Source organism: Salvelinus fontinalis, chromosome 29 (genome assembly GCF_029448725.1).
Source record: "Salvelinus fontinalis isolate EN_2023a chromosome 29, ASM2944872v1, whole genome shotgun sequence".
NCBI classification, from domain to species: domain Eukaryota; kingdom Metazoa; phylum Chordata; class Actinopteri; order Salmoniformes; family Salmonidae; genus Salvelinus; species Salvelinus fontinalis.
In genome coordinates this window covers 22,954,604-22,979,614 of record NC_074693.1, presented here as the reverse complement: position 1 = coordinate 22,979,614, position 25,011 = coordinate 22,954,604, and the positions used below count along the sequence as shown (strand labels likewise).

At 44.7% G+C, this 25,011-nt stretch overlaps 1 protein-coding gene across 9 annotated transcripts in view; it reads right to left on the bottom strand.

Moving 5' to 3' along the window:
- The window catches only part of LOC129827615 (mitogen-activated protein kinase kinase kinase kinase 4-like), a 131,846-nt gene extending 109,743 nt beyond the window's left edge, over nucleotides 1-22,103 (bottom strand). For 3 of the 9 annotated variants that reach the window (XM_055888615.1, XM_055888614.1, XM_055888616.1), the window contains exons 1-2: nucleotides 21,017-22,102; nucleotides 20,396-20,461 (exon numbers count right to left, since the gene is read on the bottom strand). In XM_055888615.1, coding sequence (XP_055744590.1) covers nucleotides 20,396-20,461; nucleotides 21,017-21,073 — 123 coding nt within the window. In that variant the 5' untranslated portion in view covers nucleotides 21,074-22,102. Of the gene's footprint in view, nucleotides 1-20,395; nucleotides 20,462-21,016 lie in introns of all 9 variants that reach the window. The other 6 variants (XM_055888609.1, XM_055888610.1, XM_055888612.1 and 3 more) reach the window with 3 other exon arrangements.
- Nucleotides 22,104-25,011: the final 2,908 nt, after the last annotated feature.

Sequence of the window (25,011 nt, the reverse complement as noted above, 5' to 3'; positions counted from 1 at the left end):
AGACTGCAGGTCGCTTCAGGAAGGCACAGGCCGTAGCTGACATAGACACCTGCTCACACGCAGCATCTGAAGAAGGCAAAAACACGACAGGGCGGAACAAGGACACGGAACAGCAAACATCAAACAAGAATCCGACAAGGACAGAAGCGGAAAACAGAGGGAGAAATAGGGACTCTAATCAGAGGGCAAAATAGGGGACAGGTGTGAAAGAGTAAATGAGGTAGTTAGGAGAATGAGAAACAGCTGGGAGCAGGAACGGAACAATAGAGAGAGAGAGCGAGAGAGGGAGAGAGGGAGGGGGAGAGAGAGGGATAGAAAGAGGGAAAGAACCAAATAAGACCAGCAGAGGGAAGCACAGGGACAAGACATGATGATCAAAGACAAAACATGACACAAAGTATGTGACACCCCTTCAAATTAGTGGATTCGGCAATTTCAGCCACAACCATTTCTGACAGTTGTGTAAACTCGAGCACACAGCCATGCAATCTCCATAGACAAACATTGGCAGTAGAATGGCCTTACTGAAGAACTCAATGAATTTCAACGTGGCACTGTCATAGGATGCCACCTTTCCAACAAGTCAATTCGTCAAATTTCTGCCCTGCTGGAGCTGCCCCGGTCAAATCAAATGTTATTGGTCACATACACATGGTTAGCAGATGTTAATGTGAGTGTAGCGAAAAGCATGTGCTCCCTCTGCTGTTTCCTGTAGTCCACGATCATCTCCTTTGTTTTGTTGACGTTGAGTGAGAGTTTATTTTCCTGACACCACACTCCGAGGGCCCTCACCTCCTCCCTGTAGGCTGTCTCATCGTTGTTGGTAATCAAGGCTACCACTGTAGTGTCGTCTGCAAACTTGATGATTGAGTTGGAGGCGTGCATGGCCACACAGTCATTGGTGAACAGGGAGTACAGGAGAGGTCTGAGAATGCACCCTTGTGGGGCCCCAGTGTTGAGGATCAGCAGGGTGGAGATGTTGTTTCCTACCTTCAGCACCCGGGGGCGGCCCGTCAGAAAGTCCAGGACCCAGTTGCACAGGGCGGGGTCGAGACCCAGGGTCTCAAGCTTAATGACGAGTTTGGAGGGTACTATGGTGTTGAATGCTGAGCTGTAGTCAATGAACAGCATTCTTACATAGATATTCCTCTTGTTCAAATGGGATAGGGCAGTGTGCAGTGTGATGGCGATTGCATCGTCTGTGGACCTGTTGGGGCGGTAAGCAAATTGAAGTGGGTCTAGGGTATCAGGTAGGGTGGAGGTGATATGATCCTTGACTAGTCTCTCAAAGCACTTCATGATGACAGAAGTGAGTGCTACGGGGCGATAGTCATTTAGTTCAGTTACCTTAGCTTTCTTGAGAACAGGAACAATGGTGGCCAACTTGAAGCATGTGGGGACAGCAGACTGGGATAGGGATTGATTGAATAACATCCGTAAACACACCAGCCAGCTGGTCTGCGCATGCTCTGAGGACGCGGCTAGGGATGCCATCTGGGCCGGCAGCCCTGCGAGGGTTAACACGTTTAAATGTATTACTCACGTCGGCTATGGAGAAGGAGAGTCCACAGTCTTTGGTAGCGGGCCATGTCGGTGGCACTGTATTGTCCTCAAAGCGTGCAAAGAAGTTGTTTAATTTGTTTGGGAGCAAGACATCCGGGTTGGGATGGTTTTCTTTTTGTAATCCGTGATTGTCTGTAGACCCTGCCACATACGTCTCGTGTTAGAGCCGTTGAATTGCGACTCTATTTTGTCTCTATACTGACACTTTGCTTGTTTGATTGCCTTGCGGAGGGAATACCTACACTGTTTGTATTTGGTCATGTTTCCAGTCGCCTTGCCATGATTAAATGCGGTGGTTTGCACTTTCAGTTTTACGCGAACGCTGCCATCAATCCATGATTTCTGATTAGGGAAGGTTTTAATAGTCACAGTGGGTACAACATCTCCAATGCACTTCCTAATAAACTCACTCACCGAGTCAGCGTATACGTCGATGTTATTGTCTCAGGCTACCCGGAACATATCCCAGTCCACGTGATTGAAGCAATCTTGAAGCGTGGAATCCGATTGGTCAGACCAGTTTTGGACAGACCTAAGCATGGGCACTTCCTGTTTTAGTTTCTGCCTATAGGAGGGGAGCAACAGTCATGGTCAGATTTGCCGAAGGGAGGGCCGTGTATGCATCGCAGAAGTTAGAATAGCAGTGGTCCAGTGTTTTGCTCGAGCGGGTACAACAATCAATGTGCTGGTAAAATATAGGTAGCCTTGTTCTCAAATATATACACGGCTGTGACTATAATCAGAGAGAATTCTCTTGGGAGATAATGCGGTCGGCATTTGATTGTAAGGAATTCTTGGTCAGGTGAACAAAAGGACTTAAGTTCCTGTATATTGTTATGATTACACCACGAGTCATTAATCATGAGACATACACCCCCACCCTTCTTCTTACCAAAAGGATGTTTATTTCTGTCGGCGAGACGCATGAAGAAACCTGGTGGCTGTACCGACTCTGACAACATATCCCGAGTGAGCCATGTTTCCATGAAACAGAGAATGTTACAATCTCTGATGTCTGTCTGGAAGGCAACCCGTGCCCTAATTTCCTCCACCTTGTTGTCTGGAGACTGGATATTGGCGAGTAATATGCTCAGAAGCGGTGGATGGTGTGCTCGCCTTCTGAGTCTGACCAGGAGGCCACTCTATCTGCCTCTCCTGCGGCGACCGTGTTGTTTTGGGTCGGCCTCTGGGATTAGATCCAGTGTTTAGGGTGGAGGTCCAAACAAAGGATCCGCTTCGGAAAAGACGTATTCCTGGTCGTAATGTTGGTAAATTGATGTCGCTCTTATATCCAATAGTTCTTCCCGTCTGTATGTAATAACACTTAAGATTTTCTGGGCTAACAATGTAAGAAATTATACATAAAAAAATAAATTACTGCATTGTTTCCTAAGGAAGTGAAGCGAGGCGACCATCTCTGTCTGTGCCATCTTGCATCATGTAAGATGCAAGATGGCAACTGTAAGAGCTGTTATTATGAAGTGGAAACATCTAGGAGCAACAACAGGTCAGCTCTGAAGTGGTAGGCCACACAAGCTCAGAGAATGGGATCGCAGAGTGCTGAAGCGCATAGTCCGTGAAAATAATCTGTCCTCGGTTGCAATACTTCCAAACTGCCTCTAAAAGCAACGTCAGCACAAGAACTGTTCGTTGGGAGCTTCATAAAATGGGTTTTCATGGCCGAGCAGCCGCACACAAGCCTAAGATCACCATGCGCAATGCCAAGTGTTGGCTAGAGTGGTGTAAAGCTCGCCGCCATTGGACTCTGGAGCAGTGGAAACACGTTCTCTGGAGTGATGAATCACTCTTCACCATCTGGCAGTCCGACGGACTAATCAGGGTTAGGTGGATGCCAGGAGAACACTACCAGCCCCAATGCATAGTGCCAACTGTAACATTTGGTGGAGGAGGGATATTGGTATGGGGCCTTTTTTGGGGAAGGCCCAAATGATCTAATCTCATGCAATGAACCTCTCATCACAATACACTTCTTATCCACACCTTAGTAGTGTTGATAGAAGTGCCACTGCCTTTCTTCTGATGGAAATCTGCTTTTTCTCATTCACTACTTCATGTTTTTCTGCCTGTCATTAGATACAATGTGATAGGGGGAGAGAGGGGCTTCACAGTATGGTTAGGGAATAATGAGGAAATCCCCTTTTGGACAGAAATAGCTCAGCAAGAGACCGGCTGCCCTCTCCACACCTCCCACTGAGGGTAGGCAGTATCCAGATTTTCATACCATCATACCATTTCTGTACAATACTGGGGAATGCAGTATTACTGGAAGTGCACACAAGGGGTGCTATAAAAAAATATATACACTGCTCAAAAAAATAAAAGGAACACTAAAATAACACATCCTAGATCTGAATGAATGAAATATTCTTATTAAATACTTTTTTCTTTACATAGTTGAATGTGCTGACAACAAAATCACACAAAATTATCAATGGAAATCAAATTTATCAACCCATGGAGGTCTGGATTTGGAGTCACACTCAAAATTAAAGTGGAAAACCACACTACAGGCTGATCCAACTTTAATGTAATATCCTTAAAACAAGTCAAAATGAGGCTCAGTAGTGTGTGTGGCCTCCACGTGCCTGTATGACCTCCCTACAACGCCTGGGCATGCTCCTGATGAGGTGTCGGATGGTCTCCTGAGGGATCTCCTCCCAGACCTGGACTAAAGCATCCGCCAACTCCTGGACAGTCTGTGGTGCAACGTGGCGTTGGTGGATGGAGCGAGACATGATGTCCCAGATGTGCTCAATTGGATTCAGGTCTGGGAAACGGGCGGGCCAGTTCATAGCATCAATGCCTTTCTCTTGCAGGAACTGCTGACACACTCCAGCCACATGAGGTCTAGCATTGTCTTGCATTAAAAGGAACCCAGGGCCAACCGCACCAGCATATGGTCTCACAAGGGGTCTGAGGATCTCATCTCGGTACCTCATGGCAGTCAGGCTACCTCTGGCGAGCACATGGAGGGCTGTACGGCCCCCCAAAGAAATGCCACCCCACACCATGACTGACCCACCGCCAAACCGGTCATGCTGGAGGATGTTGCAGGCAGCAGAACGTTCTCCACGGCGTCTCCAGACTCTGTCACGTCTGTCACATGTGCTCAGTGTGAACCTGCTTTCATCTGTGAAGAGCACAGGGCGCCAGTGGCGAATTTGCCAATCTTGGTGTTCTCTGGCAAATGCCAAACGTCCTGCACGGTGTTGGGCTGTAAGCACAACCCCCACCTGTGGACGTCGAGCCCTCATACCACCTTCATGGAGTCTGTTTCTGACCGTTTGAGCAGACACATGCACATTTGTGGCCTGCTGGAGGTCATTTTGCAGGGCTCTGGCAGTGCACCTCCTTGCACAAAGGCGGAGGTAGCGGTCCTGCTGCTGGGTTGTTGCCCTCCTATGGCCTCCTCCACGTCTCCTGATGTACTGGCCTGTCTCCTGGTAGCGCCTCCATGCTCTGGACACTACGCTGACAGACACAGCAAACCTTCTTGCCACAGCTCGCATTGATGTGCCATCCTGGATGAGCTGCACTACCTGAGCCACTTGTGTGGGTTGTAGACTCCGTCTCATGCTACCACTAGAGTGAAAGCAACGCCAGCATTCAAAAGTGACCAAAACATCAGCCAGGAAGCATAGGAACTGAGAAGTGGTCTGTGGTCACCACCTGCAGAACCACTCCTTTATTGGGGGTGTCTTGCTAATTGCCTATAATTTCCACCTGTTGTCTATTCCATTTGCACAACAGCATGTGAAATGTATTGTCAATCAGTGTTGCTTCCTAAGTGGACAGTTTGATTTCACAGAAGTGTGATTGACTTGGAGTTACATTGTGTTGTTTAAGTGTTCCCTTTATTTTTTTGAGCAGTGTATATACAGTTGAAATCGGAAGTTTACATACACTTAGGTTGGAGTCATTAAAACCAGTTTTTCAACCACTCCATACATTTCTTGTTAACAAACTATAGTTTTGGCAAGTCTGTTAGGACATATACTTCGTGCATGACACAAGTAATTTTTCCAACTATTGTTTACAGACAGATTATTTCACTGTATCACAATTCCAGTGGGTCAGAAGTTAACATACACTAAGTTGACTGTGCCTTTAAACAGCTTGGAAAATTCTAGAAAATTATGTTATGGCTTTAGAAGCTTCTGATAGGCTAATTGACATAATTTGAGTCAATTGAAGGTGTACCTGTGGATGTATTTCAAGGCCTATCTTCAAACTCAGTGCCTCTTTGCTTGACATCATGGGAAAATCAAAATAAATCAGCCAAGTCCTCAGAATTATTTTTTAGACTGTCACGACTTCCGCCGAAGTTGGCTCCCCTGCCTGTTCGGACGGTGCTCGGCGGTCGTCGTCACCGTCCTACTAGCCGCCACCGATCCCTTTTTCGTTTGTCTGTTTGTTTTGTCTTATTAGTTTCACCTGTGTTTCTGTTGTTTGGTTTAATGAGCTTCCCTATATTTAGTAGGTAGACCCGCCCTTGTTTTGTGCGGGATTGTCTTTATTTTGTTACGTGTGTGCATTGTAGGCTGAGGTGTATTTTCTTTCTTTCACTTGACACCCTGTGGTTTTTGGGTTGTCACGTTTTATGTCCGCACCCTGTATTTGTTGGGCTTATATTTTGTGTGTGCCTTATTAAAGAGCACTATACCCCCAGTGGAACTCTCTCTTTGCCTGATTCCTGCACCCACCTAGTCCCGCGTGACATAGACCTCCACAAGTCTGGTTCATCCTTGGGAGCAATTTCCAAACGCCTGAAGGTACCACGTTCATCAATACAAACAATAGTAGGAATGGGCCAAAATTCACCCAACTTATTGTGAGAAGCTTGTGGAAGGCTACCCGAAACGTTTGACCCAAGTTAAATATTTTAAAGGCAATGCTACCAAATACCAATTGAGTGTATGTAAACTTCTGACCCACTGGGAATGTGATGAAAGAAATAAAAGCTGGAGCAGAGGAAGGCTCCGGCCATGGAGCATGACTGGACGCCGTGCCTGGACTCGGCACCGGTACAGAGAAAGGCTCCGCCTTGGAGCGGTACTGGACGCCGTGCCTGGACTGGGCACCAGCGTAGAGGAAGGCTCCTGCCATGGAGCAGGACTGGACACCGTGCCTGGACTGGCAATCGGTGCAGAGGAAGGCTCCGGCCATGGAGCTGGGTTGGACGCCGTGCCTGGACTGGGCACCGGAGCAGAGGAAGGCTCCGGCCATGGAACTGGGTTGGACGCCGTGCCTGGACTGGGCACCGGCACAGAGGAAGGCTCCGGCCTTGGAGCGGGACTGGACACCGTGCTTGGACTGGGCATCGGCGCAGGTCACATCAGACTGATGACACGCTCCTCAGGTCGAGTGCGTGGAGCCGGCACAGGACGCTCCCGGCTGGGGAGGCGCACTGGAGGCCTGGTGCGTGGAGCCAGCACAGGTTTCACCGGACTGATAACACGCTCTTCAGGTCGAGTGCGGGGAGCCGGCACAGGACGTACCAGGCTGGGGAGGTGCACTGGAGACCTGGTCCTGTAGTGGTGGGATATTCTGTCACGTTCGTCGTATACATAATGAGCGGACCAAGGCACAGCGTGAGTAGAGTTACACATATTTATTAACCTTTCAGGAGCCTCTACCCCGGGTCCGGGAGCACCCCCCACCCCCCCCCCCACACTGATTAGCATCGCTAGCATAGCGTCACAATTAAATAGTAGCATCTAAATATCATTAAATCACAAGTCCAAGACACCTAATGAAAGATACAGATCCTGTGAATGAAGCCACCATTTCAGATTTTTAAAATGTTTTACAGGGAAGACACAATATGTAAATCTATTAGCTAAACACGTTAGCAAAAATCACCATTTTTCTTTGTCCACCATTTTCTCTCAACACCAGTAGCTATCACCAATTCGGCTAAACTAAGATATTGATAGCCACTAACCAAGAAAAAACCTCATCAGATGACAGTCTGATAACATATTTATGGTATAGGATAGGTTTTGTTAGAAAAATTTGCATATTTCAGGTATAAATCATAGTTTGCCATTGCAGCCACCATCACAAATCTCACCAAAGCTCCTAGAATTACTACAGAGAGCAACGTGTATTACCAATTTACTCATCATAAAACATTTCTTAAAAATACACAGCACATAGCAATGGAAAGACACAGATCTTGTGAATTCAGACAACATTTCAGATTTTCTAAGTGTTTTACGGCGAAAACACAATAAATCGTTATATTAGCATACCACATATGCAAACGTTACCCGGGCACTATTCAAGCCAAAGAGAGCGATATCGTTATCATCGCCAAAATATATTAATTTTTTCACTAACCTTCTCAGAATTCTTCAGATGACACTCCTGTAACATCATATTACAACATACATATAGAGTTTGTTCGAAAATGTGCATATTTAGCCACCAAAATCATGGTTAGACAATGACAAAAGTAGCTCAGCTGGTCAGAAAATGTCGTGCACCATATTAGACAGTGATCTAGTCTTATACATAAATACTCATAAACTTGACTAAAAAATACAGGGTGGACAGCGATTGATAGACAATTTAATTCTTAATACAATCGCGGAATTACATTTTTTTAATTATCCTTACTTTTCAATACAGGTTGAAGCTATATATCGAAGCTATAGCAAACAAAATGGCGGCATAAGCGTTTAACATTTTTCGACAGAAACACGATTTATCATCATAAATTGTTCTTACTATGAGCTGTTCTCCCATCAGAATCTTGGGCAATGAATCCTTTCTTGGGTCTAATCTTCTTTTGGTCGAAAGATGTCCACTTGTCCGTCGAAATGCCCACTAACGTACGACCGGGACCCCGAAACGTGCCCGGAGCTTCAAAGTCTATTACAAAGCAATGCCTCAAAATCGCACTAAACGGATATAAATTGCTATAAAACGGTTTAAATTAACTACCTTATGATGTTTCTAACAGCTATAACGAGTAAAAAGATGACCGACGCTATATTACTGGCTAAACCAAGGCTTGGAAAAAGGCCAGTCAGATATATCCTTCTTGCTGTTATGCTGATGAAGGAGGACCCAAAAGCGACGAAATAGAAACAGAGTCTTTATTCCAGTCTTAGACAAAAACGATACTCCTGATATATCTAAGGTAAAAACAAAACAGGAAAACTGAAATCCTCTCGTCAGTAGAGATGAACGACTGGAGAAGCGACCACTAGACACCTGCTCACACGCAGCATCTGATGAAGGCAAAAACACGATAGGGCGGAACAAGGACACAGAACAGCAAACATCAAACAAGAATCCGACAAAGACAGAAGCAGAAAACAGAGGGAGAAATAGGGACTCAAATCAGAGGGCAAAATAGGGGACAGGTGTGACAGAGTAAATGAGGTCGTTAGGAGAAAGAGAAACAGCTGGGAGCAGGAACGGAACGATAGAGAGAGAGAGCGGGGGAGGGAGAGAGGGAGGAGGAGAGAGAGGAAAAGAAAGAGGGAAAGAACCTAATAAGACCAGCAGAGGGAAGCACAGGGACAAGACATGAAGATCAAAGACAAAACATGACAGTACCCCCCCACTCACCAAGCGCCTCCTGGCGCACTCGAGGAGGAACCCTGGCGGCGACGAAGGAAATCATCAATCAACGAACGGTCCAGCACGTCCCGAAATGGAACCCAACTCCTCTCCTCAGGACCGAAAACCCTCCCCATCCACTAAGTACTGTTGACCACGTCCCTGAGAACGCATGTCCATGATCCTCCGTTCCTTGTAAATAGGTGCGCCCTCGACAAGGACGGGAGGGGGGGAGGGAAGACGAACGGGGGCGCGAAGAAAAGGCTTGACACAAGAGACATGGAAGACAGGGTGGACGCGACGAAGATGTCGCGGAAGAAGCAGTCGCACAGCGACAGGATTAACGACCTGAGAGACACGAAACGGACCAATGAACCGCGGAGTCAACTTGCGAGAAGCTGTCGTAAGGGAAAGGTTACGAGAGGAAAGCCACACTCTCTGACCGCGACAATACCTAGGACTCTTAATCCTACGTTTATTGGCGGCTCTCACAGTCCTCCCCGCAGACGAAGGCAGACCGGTACTAAAGTCTAAGGCGATCTGAGACCATGGTCGAGAAGGAATGGGAAGCGGTCTAAGACGACCGGCATGAGGAGAGTTACATGACTTAGTCTGCGCGCAGTCCGGACAAGCAGCCACGAAACGGCGCGTGTCCCGCTCCTGAGTAGGCCACCAAAACCGCTGGCGAATAGAAGCAAGCGTACCCCGAACGCCGGGGTGACCAGCTAACTTGGCAGAATGAGCCCACTGAAGAACAGCCAGACGAATAGAGACAGGAACGAACAGAAGGTTACTAGGACAAGCGCGCGGCGAAGCAGTGTGAGTGAGTGCTTGCTTTACCTGTCTCTCAATTCCCCAGACAGTCAACCCGACAACACGCCCTTCAGGGAGAATCCCCTCGGGTTCCGATGGCGACAATCGATGAGAAAAGTAAGCGCAGGGATGGACCTTATTGTCAGACTGGAAGCGCTGGGACAGAATGGCTCCCACGCCCCCCTCTGAAGCGTCAACCTCGACAATGAATTGTTTAGTGACGTCAGGAGTAACAAGGATAGGGGCGGATGTAACACGCTTCTTGAGGAGATCAAAAGCTCCCTGGGCGGAACCAGACCACTTAAAGCAAGACTTGACAGAAGTCAGAGCTGTGAGAGGAGCAGCCACTTGACCGAAATTACGAATGAAACGCCGATAGAAATTAGCGAAACCGAGAAAGCGCTGTAACTCGACACGTGACTTAGGAACAGGCCAATCGCTGACATCCTGGACCTTAGCGGGATCCATCTGAATGCCTTCAGCAGACAGATAATCATCGAGAGCCTTACGTTCGGAAGCCGACAGAGAGAATAATCTACCCCGAGGAGAAGTGGTCCCCGGATGGAGATCAATACAACAATCATACGACCGGTGAGGAGGAAGAGAGTTGGCTCTGGACCGACTGAAGACCGTGCGCAGATCATGATGTTCCTCCGGCACTCCTGTCACATCACCAGGCTCCTCCTGAGTAGAGGGGACAGAAGAAACAGGAGGAATAGCAGACATTAAACACTTCACATGACAAGAAACGTTCCAGGATAGGATAGAATTACTAGACCAATTAATAGAAGGATTATGACATACTAGCCAGGGATGACCCAAAACAACAGGTGTAACAGGTGAACAAAAAATCAAAAAAGAAATGGTCTCACTGTGGTTACCAGATACTGTGAGGGTTAAAGGTAGTGTCTCATATCTGATACTGGGGAGAGAACTACCATCTAAGGCGAACATGGGTGTGATCCTCCCTAACTCTCTGAGAGGAATGTCATGTTTCCGAGCCCATGCTTCGTCCATAAAACAACCCTCAGCCCCAGAGTCTATCAAGGCACTGCAGGAAGCAGCCGAGCCGGTCCAGCGTAGATGGACCGACAAGGTAGTACAGGAACTTGATGGAGAGACCTGAGTAGTAGCGCTCACCAGTAGCCCTCCGCTTACTGATGATCTCTGACCTTTAACTGGACATGACATGACAAAATGTCCAGCAGAACCGCAATAGAAGCAAAGGCGGTTGGTGATTCTCCGTTCCCTCTCCTTAGTCGAGATGTGAACACCTCCCAGCTGCATGGGCTCAGTCTCTGAGCCGATGGAAGGAGATGGTCGAGATGCGGAGAAGGGAAGCCCCGCTGACGCGAGCTCTCTTCCCCGAGCTCGGTGACGAAGATCTACCCGTCGTTCTATGCGGATGGCGAGTGCAATCAACGAGTCCACGCTGGAAGGAACCTCCCGGGAGAGAATCTCATCCTTAACCTCAGCGTGGAGTCCCTCCAGAAAACGAGCGAGCAACGCCGGCTCGTTCCAGTCACTGGATGCAGCAAGAGTACGAAACTCTATAGAGTAATCCGTTATGGATCGATCACCTTGACATAGGGAAGCCAGACCCCTGGAAGCCTCCTTCCCAAAAACTGAACGATCAAAGACCCGTATCATCTCCTCCTTAAAGTTCTGATAAACGTCAGAACACTCAGCCCTTGCCTCCCAGATAGCTGTGCCCCACTCCCGAGCCCGCCCAGTAAGGAGTGATATGACGTAAGCGATCCGAGCTCTCTCTCCAGAGTATGTGTTGGGCTGGAGAGAGAACACAATATCACACTGGGTGAGAAAGGAGCGACACTCAGTGGGCTGTCCAGAGTAACATGGTGGATTATTAACCCTGGGTTCCGGAGACTCGGAAGACCAGGAAGTAGCTTGTGGTACGAGACGAAGACTCTGAAACTGTCCTGAGAGATCGGAAACCTGAGCGGCCAGGGTCTCAACGGCCTGACGAGCAGCAGACAATTCCTGCTCGTGTCTGCCGAGCATTGCTCCCTGGAACTTGACGGTAGTGTAGAGAGAATCCGTAGTCGCTGGGTCCATTCTTGGTCGGATTCTTCTGTTATGCTGATGAAGGAGGACCCAAAAGCGACGAAATAGAAACAGAGTCTTTATTCCAGTCTTAGACAAAAACGATACTCCTGATATATCTAAGGTAAAAACAAAACAGGAAAACTGAAATCCTCTCGTCAGTAGAGATGAACGACTGGAGAAGCGACCACTAGACACCTGCTCACACGCAGCATCTGATGAAGGCAAAAACACGATAGGGCGGAACAAGGACACAGAACAGCAAACATCAAACAAGAATCCGACAAAGACAGAAGCAGAAAACAGAGGGAGAAATAGGGACTCAAATCAGAGGGCAAAATAGGGGACAGGTGTGACAGAGTAAATGAGGTCGTTAGGAGAAAGAGAAACAGCTGGGAGCAGGAACGGAACGATAGAGAGAGAGAGCGGGGGAGGGAGAGAGGGAGGAGGAGAGAGAGGAAAAGAAAGAGGGAAAGAACCTAATAAGACCAGCAGAGGGAAGCACAGGGACAAGACATGAAGATCAAAGACAAAACATGACACTTGCGTTGAGCGCACAGTCCAAAGGAACGCTACTTCCGGTATTTGGTGATTTATAGAGCCAATGATTGCACAATCGACTCCATTCAAATTGTCACCACTTACTGACATCTAGAGGAAGGCGTGGGCAGTGTTTGTATCCTCATAGGATCTACAGTGGCTTTAAAACTGATCTGGAACCAGAGGCCAAGAGTTCTGAAAACTCACTCACTGGGAGGAAAAGTGCTGTAGAATGAGTTCTGTTCCACTCAGAGACATAATTCAAACGGATATAGAAACTAGAGAGTGTTTTCTATCCAATAATAACAATAATATGCATATTGTACGAGCAATAATTGAGTACTAGGCAGTTTAATCTGTAGAGAAAATTATGCTAATGCGAAACAGCACCCCCTATAGTTGCAAGAAGTTTTAAAGTGAACCTTAAAAAACAACAAAGAATAAACAAACGTGCAGTTCGTAGCGCACATAACACTAAATCAAAACAAAACAATATCCCACAAACGCAGGTGGGAAAAGGACCACACTAAATATGATCCCCAATTAGAGGCAACGATCATCAGCTACCTCCAATTGGGAACCATACTCACACCAACATAGAAATTCAAGACTAGAACACCCCCTAGTCACGCTCTGACCTATTGCACCATAGAGAACCCCAAAGGTCAAGGCGTGACAAATAAATTATTCTCTCTCCTATTATTCTGACATTTCACATTCTTAAAATAAATACATATATACATATATACATTTTTATATATGCACAAAACAATTTAGGCAACAGGGATCTTGATCCAGGAGGGGATTGAATATCTCTGATGTAACCAAGAAGCTTGATCTTGACATCCAGCAACTTAGCTAGCAAGTTAGAAAACCAAATGCATAACTGGAGCCCTGAGCTGGATATAATTTATTTGACACATCGTAGATTTCTTATACACTGAACAAAAGTCTAAACACAACGTGTAAAGTAATTGGTCCCATGTTTCATGAGCTGAAATAAAATATTGCAGGCATTTCTCTCAAATGTGGACAAATTTGTTTACATCCCTGTTAGTGACCATTTCTCCTTGGCCAAGATAATCCCTCCACCTGACAGGTATGGCGTATCAAGAAGCTGATTAAACAGCATGATAATTACACAGGTGCACCTTGTGCTGGGGATAATAAAAGGCCACTCTATTATGTGCAGTTTTGTCACACAACATAATGCCACAGATGTCTCAAGTTTTGACGGGGCGTGCAATTGGAATGCATACTGCAGGAATGTCCACCAGAGCTGTTGCCAGAGAATTGAATGTTCATTTCTCTACCATAAGCAACATCTAACTTCATTTTTGAAAACTTGGTAGTACATCCAACTGGCCTCACATTCACAGACCAAGTATATGGCGTTGTGTGGGCAAGCGGTTTGCTGATGTCAACATTGTGAACAAAGTTCCACATTGTGGCGGTGGGGTTATGGTATGGGCAGACATAAGCTACAGACAACAAACACAATTGCAATTTATCAATGGCAATTTCAATTTATAAAGAAACTGTGACGAAATCCTGTTTGTCGTGCCATTCACCCCCCGCCATCACCTCATTTTTCAGCATGATAATACACATCCCCATGTCGCAAGGATCTGTACATAATTCCTGGAAGCTGAAAATGACACCACAGCGTATGCCAGTTCCCCCTAATATCCAGTAACTTCACACAGCCATTGAAGAGGAGCGGGACATCATTCCATAGGCCACAATCAACAGCATGATCAACTCTATGCGAAGGTGATGTGTTGCGCTGCATGAGGCAAAACGTGGTCACACCAGATACTGACTGGTTTTCTGATCCACGCCCCTCCATATCTGTATTCCTAGTCCTATAGATTAGAGCCTAATGAATGTATATTAATTGACTGATTTCCTTATAAAAGGGTATATAGCCCAACACCTACCCACTACCTCAGTTCCTACCCCGCGGGCATAGGGGGGCCTACTCTTGTTCCCTACCCAAACACAGGCCTACTCGGTAGCTGCATCCCAAATGGCACCCTTTTCCCTATGGGCCCTGGTCAAATGTAGTGCACTAAATAGGAAATATAGTACCATTCGTGACACATCCAGTGAGCCCACATCTCAACACCAGGACGGTTCCATGTCTCTTTCTCAGAGCTGAGGGGACTGGGATACAGTAACGCCACCACATCCAGGCAGGTGTCCCAGTGGTTTGAACATCGGCTGAGGTTCAGAAATCAATTTCCTCTCCCTGCCTGCTTCGTGATGATTCCCAACATACTGGGACTTTCTCAATATCTGACCTGAGAGGCACGCAAGTGACGACGCCCCTCCAGTGCTGCTCTGTCGCTGCAGTACTAGCCTGGCGTTAACCAACTTTTTCACACTTCATGAGTTTGCATTTCGCAAGACAGGGAAGTGCCCATTCAAAAGAAGAATACACCCTAGATATAGTCAGCCTAAGAACAATAGGATGAGATATTGCTATATGGACTGAGACAGTTATCTTCAAACAATAAGAATGTATTGCTAAATCAAATACAACATGTCAAACACTGACAATGACACAATTTACGGTATGCCTAATTACTTCAACACTCTTGAGTACTGTATCCCCAGAAGACACAGATGAGATCACTGATGCAACAAATCACAATCCATTTTCATTCTTACTAAGATGGTTAGTTACATGACAGGGTTCACCCTGGAATGAGTGAGAGACTCTATCACACAAGCTCCTCTCTGAATGGACCATCCTATTGTGCTGCCAAAACTACATGAAGCCCCAGAGGATAAACTACCTTGGGGAAACTACTCTCATCATGTGACCCCTTGCTAACAATCCACCCTTTTAACCAGCATTGATGGGTCTCTGTAAGATTTACTATGTTAAGAAAACCATTACTCTGATGCCTGTAATGAATGCAAAGATGAGGCCAGACACATAACCCCCTGGAAAACATGATGAGGACATACCAGCTGCTTCACCCTAAAAGCTGAGGAGATTAGGAGCGGTTCTAAAATGAAGACCACCACTGGCCGTCAGACACATGACAATAACAAGATTATCCAAAATACTACAATAAAAAAATATATGATTATTCGGCACAGTTTACAATTGGCTCATTCATCCCCCTCCTCTCCCCTGTAACTATTCCCCAGGTCGTTGCTGCAAATGAGAACGCGTTCTCAGTCAACTTATCTGGTAAAATAACGGTAAAATAAAAATAAATAAATAAAACTTACAGTGAGACGATAAGAATGCTGTGTTAAACAGGTCAAAAACAGCCTCCCATGTAAGTGCCAACAAGTCAGATGCCCTAGCATACTAGAACTGCACAGTATTATCAGGATTATATTAACTGAAGTTCTATTATTTTCTAACACACATAGTAGTAATATGTTGTTAGAATTTTGTGCTGCTTGCAAGCATTATTCATTATTTGATTTGGATACATACTATCTCTGTCACGCCCTGACCTTAGAGTTCCTTCTTTTTTTCTATGTTTGGTTAGGTCAGGGTGTGACTCGGGTGGGAAAGTCTATGTTTTCTATCTCTTTGTTTTTGGTCACGTGGTTCCCAATCAGAGGCAGCTGTCTATCGTTGTCTCTGATTGGGGATCATATATAAGTTGTCATTTTCCTTTTGGGTTTTGTGGGATCTTGTTTTCTGTTTAGTGTCTGTACCTGACAGAACTGTGCTCTTTTGTTTTCACTTTGGTTATTTTGTTTGAGTGTTTTTGAAAATAAAAATCATGAACACTTTCCACACTGCGCTTTGGTCCACTCCTTTCGACGAGAGCCGTAATCTTGCATGACATAGTATGGACTGGTATTTTGTAGAACAGACATTGAACATCATATGGCAAAGGTCACCCATTTGAGAGAGTTTACCGGGCTGACATTCTCATCAGTGTTTCTCTTGGTATGACACCACTGCCATTTCCCCTGCTCTCGCCAAAGATCCCACCACACATCATGCTAACAACAGCATTTTTCTGCATTTTAAACAGCTGAAAATTTGCCCTGAAGTGTACTGTGATTTAGTCATACGGTACACTTCAGGGCAAATTTTCAGCTGTTTCAGCTGCCAGTTCAACATCTGGCAGTCCGAAGGATTAATCTGGGTTTAGCAATGCCAAGCGAATGCTACCAGCCACAATGCATAGTGCCGACTATAAAGTTTGGTGGAGGAGGAATAATGGTCTGGGGCTGTTTTTTATGACTCAAGCTAGGCCCCTTAGTTCCAGTAAAGGGAAATCTTAATGCTACAGCATACAATGACATTCTAGATGATTCTGTGCTTCCAACTTTGTGGCAACAGTTTCGGAAGGCCCTTTTCTGCTTCAACATGACAATGCCCCCGTGGACAAAGCAAGGTCCATACAGAAATGGTTTGTTGAGATCGGTGTGGAAGAACTTGACTGACCCGCACATAGCTCTGACCTCAACCCCATCGAACACCTTTGGGATGAATTGGAACACCGACTGCAAGCCAGACCTAATTGCCCAACATCAGTGCCCGAACTCACTAATGCTCTTGTGGCTGAATGGAAGCAAGTCCCCGCAGCAATGTTCCAACATCTAGTGGAAAGCCTTCCCAGAAGAATGGGGGCTGTTATAGCAGCAAAAGGGGGGCCAACTCCATATTAATTCCCATGATTTTGGAATGAGATGTTTGATGAGCAGGTGTCAACATACGTTTGGTCATGTAGTGTATTTAAATGATATTGAAATCAATTTCATGTTTATTCAATTGAGTTTTATTTAGCTATTTGGCTACTTTATTTTGCTATTTTGTATTTCATGGTGTAGCCTAACATATGTGCAATGATGTGCCAAATCTTGATTTAGTGCATTATTATAGGGTAAGCATTAGAATAAGCCGCCTCAATATTTGCAGCCATTACGTGATAATATCTCTAGGAGCTGATCCGTCGTCAGTATTGTGGAATAATTCTAATGTTAAGGTAAGATTTGAATGGAGAAAGCTGATCCGAGAGCAGCGCTCCCTTTCTTTCGATGACGCACTTAGCGAACATTCTCTCTGCGTGGTGTTTTGAGAAACGCATGTTACATCTTCGGCCGTTGTAGGAAAGATGCATCGTTAAAACACCTGTAAGCCTAAGTTCCATCGCTATTGGGAAACCGGGCCCTGGACTGTTTTTTGTTTTCTCAGCCTGACAGTAATTGTCACGTATAAAAGATTCAGCATGGAACAAAACTGTGGCATGGATCAGACATCTTCACTGAAACCCCAAGGGGATGGATGATTAAAACCAAGACTTCAGACTGTTCTGTAAAACAAGATGTGCTGCCTTCAGAACAAGCCCAATAAACAATTTCAAAATCAATATTTTCCACAGACGCGCATTCCCTTTGACGTTCTGTTTTCAGAACGGATAAATTGTAGAGGAGATTTTTTTTTAAATAATACGATCCTGAGAACACTATGACCATTATGACCACTATGACCACTGTGACCCCTTTGACCACTGTGAGCAATGTGACCACTATGACCATTATGACCACTTTGACCACTATGACCATTATGACCACTGTGACTGTTATGACCAATGTGACCATTATGACCACTATGACCACTGTGACCACTGTGCCCATTATGACCATTATGCTCATTATGACCACTGTGACCATTATGACCACTATGACCACTGTGATCCCTTTGACCACTGTGAGCAATGTGACCACTATGACCATTATGACCACTGTGACCATTATGACCACTGTGACCATTATGACCAGTTTGACCATTATGACCACTGTGACCACTATGACCACTATGACCACTGTGACCACTATGACCACTATGACCATTATGACCACTATGCCCACTGTGACCATTATGACCACTATGCCCATTATGACCACTCTGACCATTATGACCACTGTGACCCCGCCCTCTACCTGTCTGGAGACAACTTCCTCTACTCTACTAATGAATCTGGGCTGGAGAAGACAACCACTACCTCATGTTTCTCAACAATGTCAACAACTTATGCAAGTACATGGTATGATAAACCACTGATTTGTTACACCAGTTCAAAATGAATCTGTTATTATTAAGGTTTTATTGTGTAATAACTACAGTACATGATTATTTTTGAGTAACGCCCACCACCTTCCTTAGACTATTCATGTGAAATAAAGGGATTCTGAATTACAGTGTAAAACACAAGACACTATCTGGATTCATTCTCATTGCATGTAAACAATACATACAGTTTGTATGACCATGAAAATGAACACCTTTGAAGGAAGTGTTTGGCTGGGTGATTAAAGTGTGCAGTATTACTGAACACACTTCTTGGTGTTCATATACAGAGCTAACAAAACATTAGGAACACCTTCCTAATATTGAGTTACACATCCCTTTGCCCTCAGAAAAGCCTCAATTCGTCGAGGCATGGACTCTACAAGTGGTCAAAAGCGTTCTACAGGGATACTGGCCCATGTTGATTCCAATGCTTCCCACAGTTGTGTCAAGTTTGCTGGATGTCCTTTGGGTGGTGGACCATTCTTGATACACACAGGAAAAACCGTTGAGTGTGAAAAACCAGCAGCGGTGCAGTTCTTGATACACTCAAACCGGTGTGCCCTGCACCTATGACCATACCCCGTTCAAAGGCACTTAAATATTTTGTCTTGCCTATTTAGCCTCTGAATGACACACATACACAATCCATGTCTCAATTGCCTCAAGGCTTAAACATCATTATTTAACCTGTCTCCTCCCTTTCATCTACACTGATTTAAGTGGATTTAACAGGTGACATCAGTAAGGGATCCTAGCTTTCACCTGGATTAACCTGGTCAGTCAGTCTATGTCATGGAAAGAGCAGGTGTTCCTAATGTTTTGTTCACTCAGTGTATGTGAAATAGAAATCGTTGACCTGAATAATGACAAGGAATTTGGAATATGTGTGAAGTCACTATTCCTGTTATAGTTCTGAAAGTGTGCACTGCACTGCACACAGAAGAGGAAAGAAGAGGAGGAAGCTGTCTGGCCACTAATGGCCAACTCTGACATTGATCCATATAACAGAAAATATATATTAAATTCAGGTGAGATTTTGACATGCTGTGTACTATTACAACAGAGTTGACAGTCTGTCTTTTCAGTTTGGAACTATACTAACTACTGTTTAGGGATTGATATTAACAGACAACCTTCTTGCACTTTTGAATATAAGTGGACAAAAATGTTGTGACATTAAAAAAGCTTTTATCATGTCATGTATTCTTGATCTCTTTATGTTACACCGGATCTTGACTGGGTTACCTTCTTGTAAATCAAAGGCTTTTGCAACCTAAGGTATTCACCCAACTGTGAGAATGTGGCTAGCACCACGCGCTTTGTCGGTCGAGCTAATTTAAATCACCTCAATGTTTTTTTTTAAAGAACCACAAACCATCACTGAAGCTTTCAGTGATGCTGATTTCGATTAGGAAATGGACTCCATCCAAGAGTGTTAAAGATGCTTGTGTTTGTAAGCTACTACACAGTGCATTTGGGTCACCGTTTCTCTCACTCGCTTTTCTCACTTAGTAGTTAGTACTTTCATTAGACCTACACCAAGTTTTACACTAACATCTGCTGTCAGCTGTAGTTGTGTTACTATATACATGTTCCTTTTCAAACTTCAATGAAAGATTGAGAGGGTGCCATCATGCAACATTTACATACTGTATTTTCAATATGCTCCTTTGAAGGTCAATCATTCCAACTGACAACACATCTGCAATTGTAATCATGGTCAAAGACAAGAATAGGAGAGTAGGTCTGACATAAACTACAAACCTTGTAGACTTGCCCATATGTTCCATTTCCAACCACTTCTACCAGCTCAAATATCCCAGCAGGATCCTGAAACAAGAGGACAACATTACATTACTTCACATGAATTGAAAGGGCACAAACATAAATAAATAAAGTAATTTTGAAAGCACCTGATCAGAATAATGTTGGACCTTTAGGTCATCACTTAAACGGAATATTGCATGGCATGGCTCCCTACAAGTATGTTTCATTTGTTCACACTTGTACCATGCAAACACCATATTTCTACTGCCTTATTATTGTAACTTAGACAACTTTACTTTTATTTTTAACTCAAGTTATTTTACCCCCAATCATTCAGTTGCTTATGAAACAGTAGTAAATCTGACAAACCAAAAACATATTCACTTCTGAAAGCAAAACATGTACAGAAAATTACATCAATGGTTTCATAATATTGTGACAGGAAAGCTCAAACAATTTGTTACAACGTTGCTCACGTTTTGTTACATTGTAGCTGACGTTTCCTTAAATGAATAGACTACAGTTTGAAACTTTGCAAACAACATCGACTAAAACAATGTTTACACAAAAGTCAACCTACATTTCAATGAATTAGACGTTGGCACAACTAGAACTCACCCTCAAAGCAGAGAGGTCAATATTGTCCAAACTTCGTGTAGTGTAGTCTCGCGCCATAGCTATGGCGTTGTCGGACTACTGCAACTAAAAAGATGACATGTACTTGATTTTCCTAAAGTTAACGGTTTCACTGTGTTAGTTCATATTGTATATCTGCTTCTGCAGCGAGTCTCACTAGCGACCAACACAGGAAACTTCTCATCCAGCGAAACCCGGAATATGCTGAGGAAGCTAGCCCCCCCAAGAAAACCAAATTCGAAATTTTGAACAACTTTCTCCAACATCCGCAAAATAACGTGTTGATTGTTCATGCCTTCAGTTATTTTTTATCTCCATATAGTTTTACCAATTACATAATATACAGTAGTAGCCTAAGCCTAAACATGTATTACTATAATAACAACATTGTAAGAAAACGTCAACATCTGCATTATGAGAGATTGCCCAATCCAAATATATAATAGTGACCTTGGCCTGCAGGGGGAAAAAATGACAGTCCCATACAAAATGATTTATTGATCATTCTTTCACTTTAACAACTATATTTCATGTTTCTAAATATGTTGTTACTCATTAGTTGACAAAATGGTTATCAAAAAAACATAAACTGTGAAATATCAAAAGTAATGTACAACAGATTTAGCTGTTAGATTCAGCTCCAGTGCATTGCTATGCTGTTCCTCCAGCTCCTTCCTGACTGGCATTGCTATTCTTAATGAGTGACTCACATGGTTAACGATGACTAGTCTCTGTGACTGTGTCATTCTCCACACAGTGTGACCGGTAGCAGGAGCAGGACAGGGTCTGTGGCGGCTGACCCCTGAACAGGACCACTGTGTAAGGTCACAGAGGGCCCATTCTCTAGCCAGGACACAGACAATGTGGAGCCATTATGAATTAGCAGAGAGTAATGTCTTATGTTATAATGACATTCTTCTGTAAAGTTGAATTACAGAATGAAAGAGTGTATGAGAGAGCAGGTTCTGTGTGTGAGAGTTTAAACATGGATGTTTTAACATAGAGGGTTCTAGCGTTGTGGAAGTGAGTTTGACATTTATATTTTTATGGAGTCCCCCCATTGCCTCTCTCTCCACTGCAGCCCCCCCATTGCCTCTCTCTCCACTGCAGCCTCCCCACTGCCTCTCTCTCCACTGCAGCCACCCCATTGCCCCTCTCTCCACTGCAGCCACCCCATTGCCTCTCTCTCCACTGCAGCCACCACATTGCCCCTCTCTCAACTGCAGCCTCCCCATTGCCCCTCTCTCCACTGCAGCCACCCCATTGTCTCTCTCCACTACACCCACCACATTGCCCCTCTCTCCACTGCAGCCACCCCATTGCCCCTCTCTCCACTGCAGCCACCCCATTGCCTCTCTCTCCACTGCAGCCACCCCCATTGCCTCTCTCTCCACTGCAGCCACCCCATTGCCTCTCTCTCCACTGCAGCCACCACATTGCCCCTCTCTCCACTGCAGCCACCACATTGCCTCTCTCCACTGCAGCCACCCCATTGCCTCTCTCTCCACTGCAGCCACCCCATTGCTTCTCTCTCCACTACAGCCTCACCATTGCCTCTCTCTCTACTGCAGCCCCCCCCATTGTCACTCTCTCCACTGCAGCCACCCCATTGCCTCTCTCTCCACTGCAGCCACCCCATTGCCTCTCTCTCCACTGCAGCCACCCCATTGCCTCTCTCCACTGCACATAAAGCAACTGAAGTAGTACAACAATGCATTCCCGTAAAAATAAAAACACACTTCTACCATTCATTTCTCTGTGAGTGGCATACTGCAATGATTCACAGGTTCTGGCAACCTTTCTGACTAACTCCAAAGCAAATCTTAGGGGGGTGCATGGGGGGAGGGTTAGGAGAATGGTCTGTATTCAAACGCCTCTTGAACTTCAGCCAGATGGTTCAACTTCTGCCAGTTGCTCTCATAATACAAACAGCCAACATATGCTGGCGCTGAGAATTTTCAACTGAGTGCCTGCCTCTGCCTGGATACAGACAGAGAAGACAGTGTAGTTATGATTTTTCCCCCTGTTGTATTTGACTCCTCTTCCACTGTTCAGACAGATGCCGCCAGTCTTAAACTGTCTCATACCCTCTGACTTTTCACTGTTCAGTTTGGAACTGATGAGTCATAGATTACCAGTTATTCTAGCATGGTTTCACTTGGTTGTGTCATGTTTGAAAGGATCCATTGTTCTAGCATGGTTTCACTTGGATGGGTCATATTTGAGAGGATCCATTATTCTAGTCTGGTTTCACTTGGATGTGTCATGTTTGAGAGGACCCATTACTCTACATGGTTTCACTTGGATGTGTCATGTTTGAGAGGACCATTTATTCTACATGGTTTCACTTGGATCTGTCATCTTCGAGAGGACCATTTATTCTACATGGTTTCACTTGGATGTGCCATATTTAAGAGGAGCCATTTTTCTACATGGTTTCACTTGGATGGGTCATGTTTGAGAGGACCCATTATTCTACATGGTTTCACTTGGATGGGTCATGTCTGAGAGGACCAGTTATTGTACATGGTTTCACTTGGATGTGTCATCTTCGAGAGGACCATTTATTCTACATGGTTTCACTTGGATGTGCCATGTTTGAGAGGACACATTATTCTACATTGTTTCACTTGGATGTGTCATGTTTGAAAGCACCCATTATTCTACATGGTTTCACTTGGATGGGTCATGTTTGAGAGGACCCATTATTCTACATGGTTTCACTTGGATGTGCCATGTTTGAGAGGACCCATTATTCTACATTGTTTCACTTGGATGTGTCATGTTTGAGAGTACCCATTATTCTACATGGTTTCACTTGGATCTGTCATGTTTGAGAGGACCCATTATTCTACATTGTTTCACTTGGATGTGTCATGTTTGAAAGCACCCATTATTCTACATGGTTTCACTTCGATGGGTCATGTTTGAGAGGACCCATTATTCTACATGGTTTCACTTGGATGTGTCATGTTTGAGAGTACCCATTATTCTACATTTTTTCACTTGGATGTGTCATGTTTGAGAGGACCCATTATTCTACATGGTTTCACTTGGATCTGTCATGTTTGAGAGGACCCATTATTCTACATTGTTTCACTTGGATGTGTCATGTTTGAAAGCACCCATTATTCTACATGGTTTCACTTGGATGGGTCATGTTTGAGAGGACCCATTATTCTACATTGTTTCACTTGGATGTGTCATGTTTGAGATGACCCATTACTCTACATGGTTTCACTTGGCTGCAAACACAAATAAGTGTTATTTTCCTTCTCTTGACGGTATATAAATAATATAACCCTGGGGACTGGCATGCAAGACAAATGCATCCCAAATGGTGGAGCTGGGCCCTAGTATGGGCCGTGGTCAAAAGTAGTGCAGTACAAAGGGAAAAGGGTGCTATTTTAGATGCACAGATGCAGACAGGCAAAGGTTGCTGCTACTGCTGCTGCCACATGGTACATACAGCTGGTTCTGTTTCATGCAGAATAATGACATCAGCTTGTACTGCATCACAATTAGCATTTAAACAACTTTTCCACTGTGTGTGCAGTAAATATAATAACATTATAGTGAAGTTATGCCTTGGAAATATATACAGTGTTTGATAGACTCTTAGGATTTGCTAGACTGAGATTTACCAAGCAAGCAGGCTTCTGAAACCTGTCTAGTGAAACCTGTTATGGATTATATAAGATATTTTATAAAACTAGATTCATATTTAGCTCATTACCCCACTGGTTCTGTTCAGAGTTGTCTTTATAAAGCTTGAGAATATAGGCAAACATTTATGTACGGAACATTGGAATTGAAAATGATTTGAATATTGAATATTTGTTAGCTAAATATTTACACAAGAAAGAATGGTTGAAACCAAGTGGCAACTCAATACTCAATCTAACATACTTTGGGTCCTTGATTTGTTCTGCTGTATAGCTGTAGTGTCAGGGCCAGGGGATGGTTATGGTTGACAT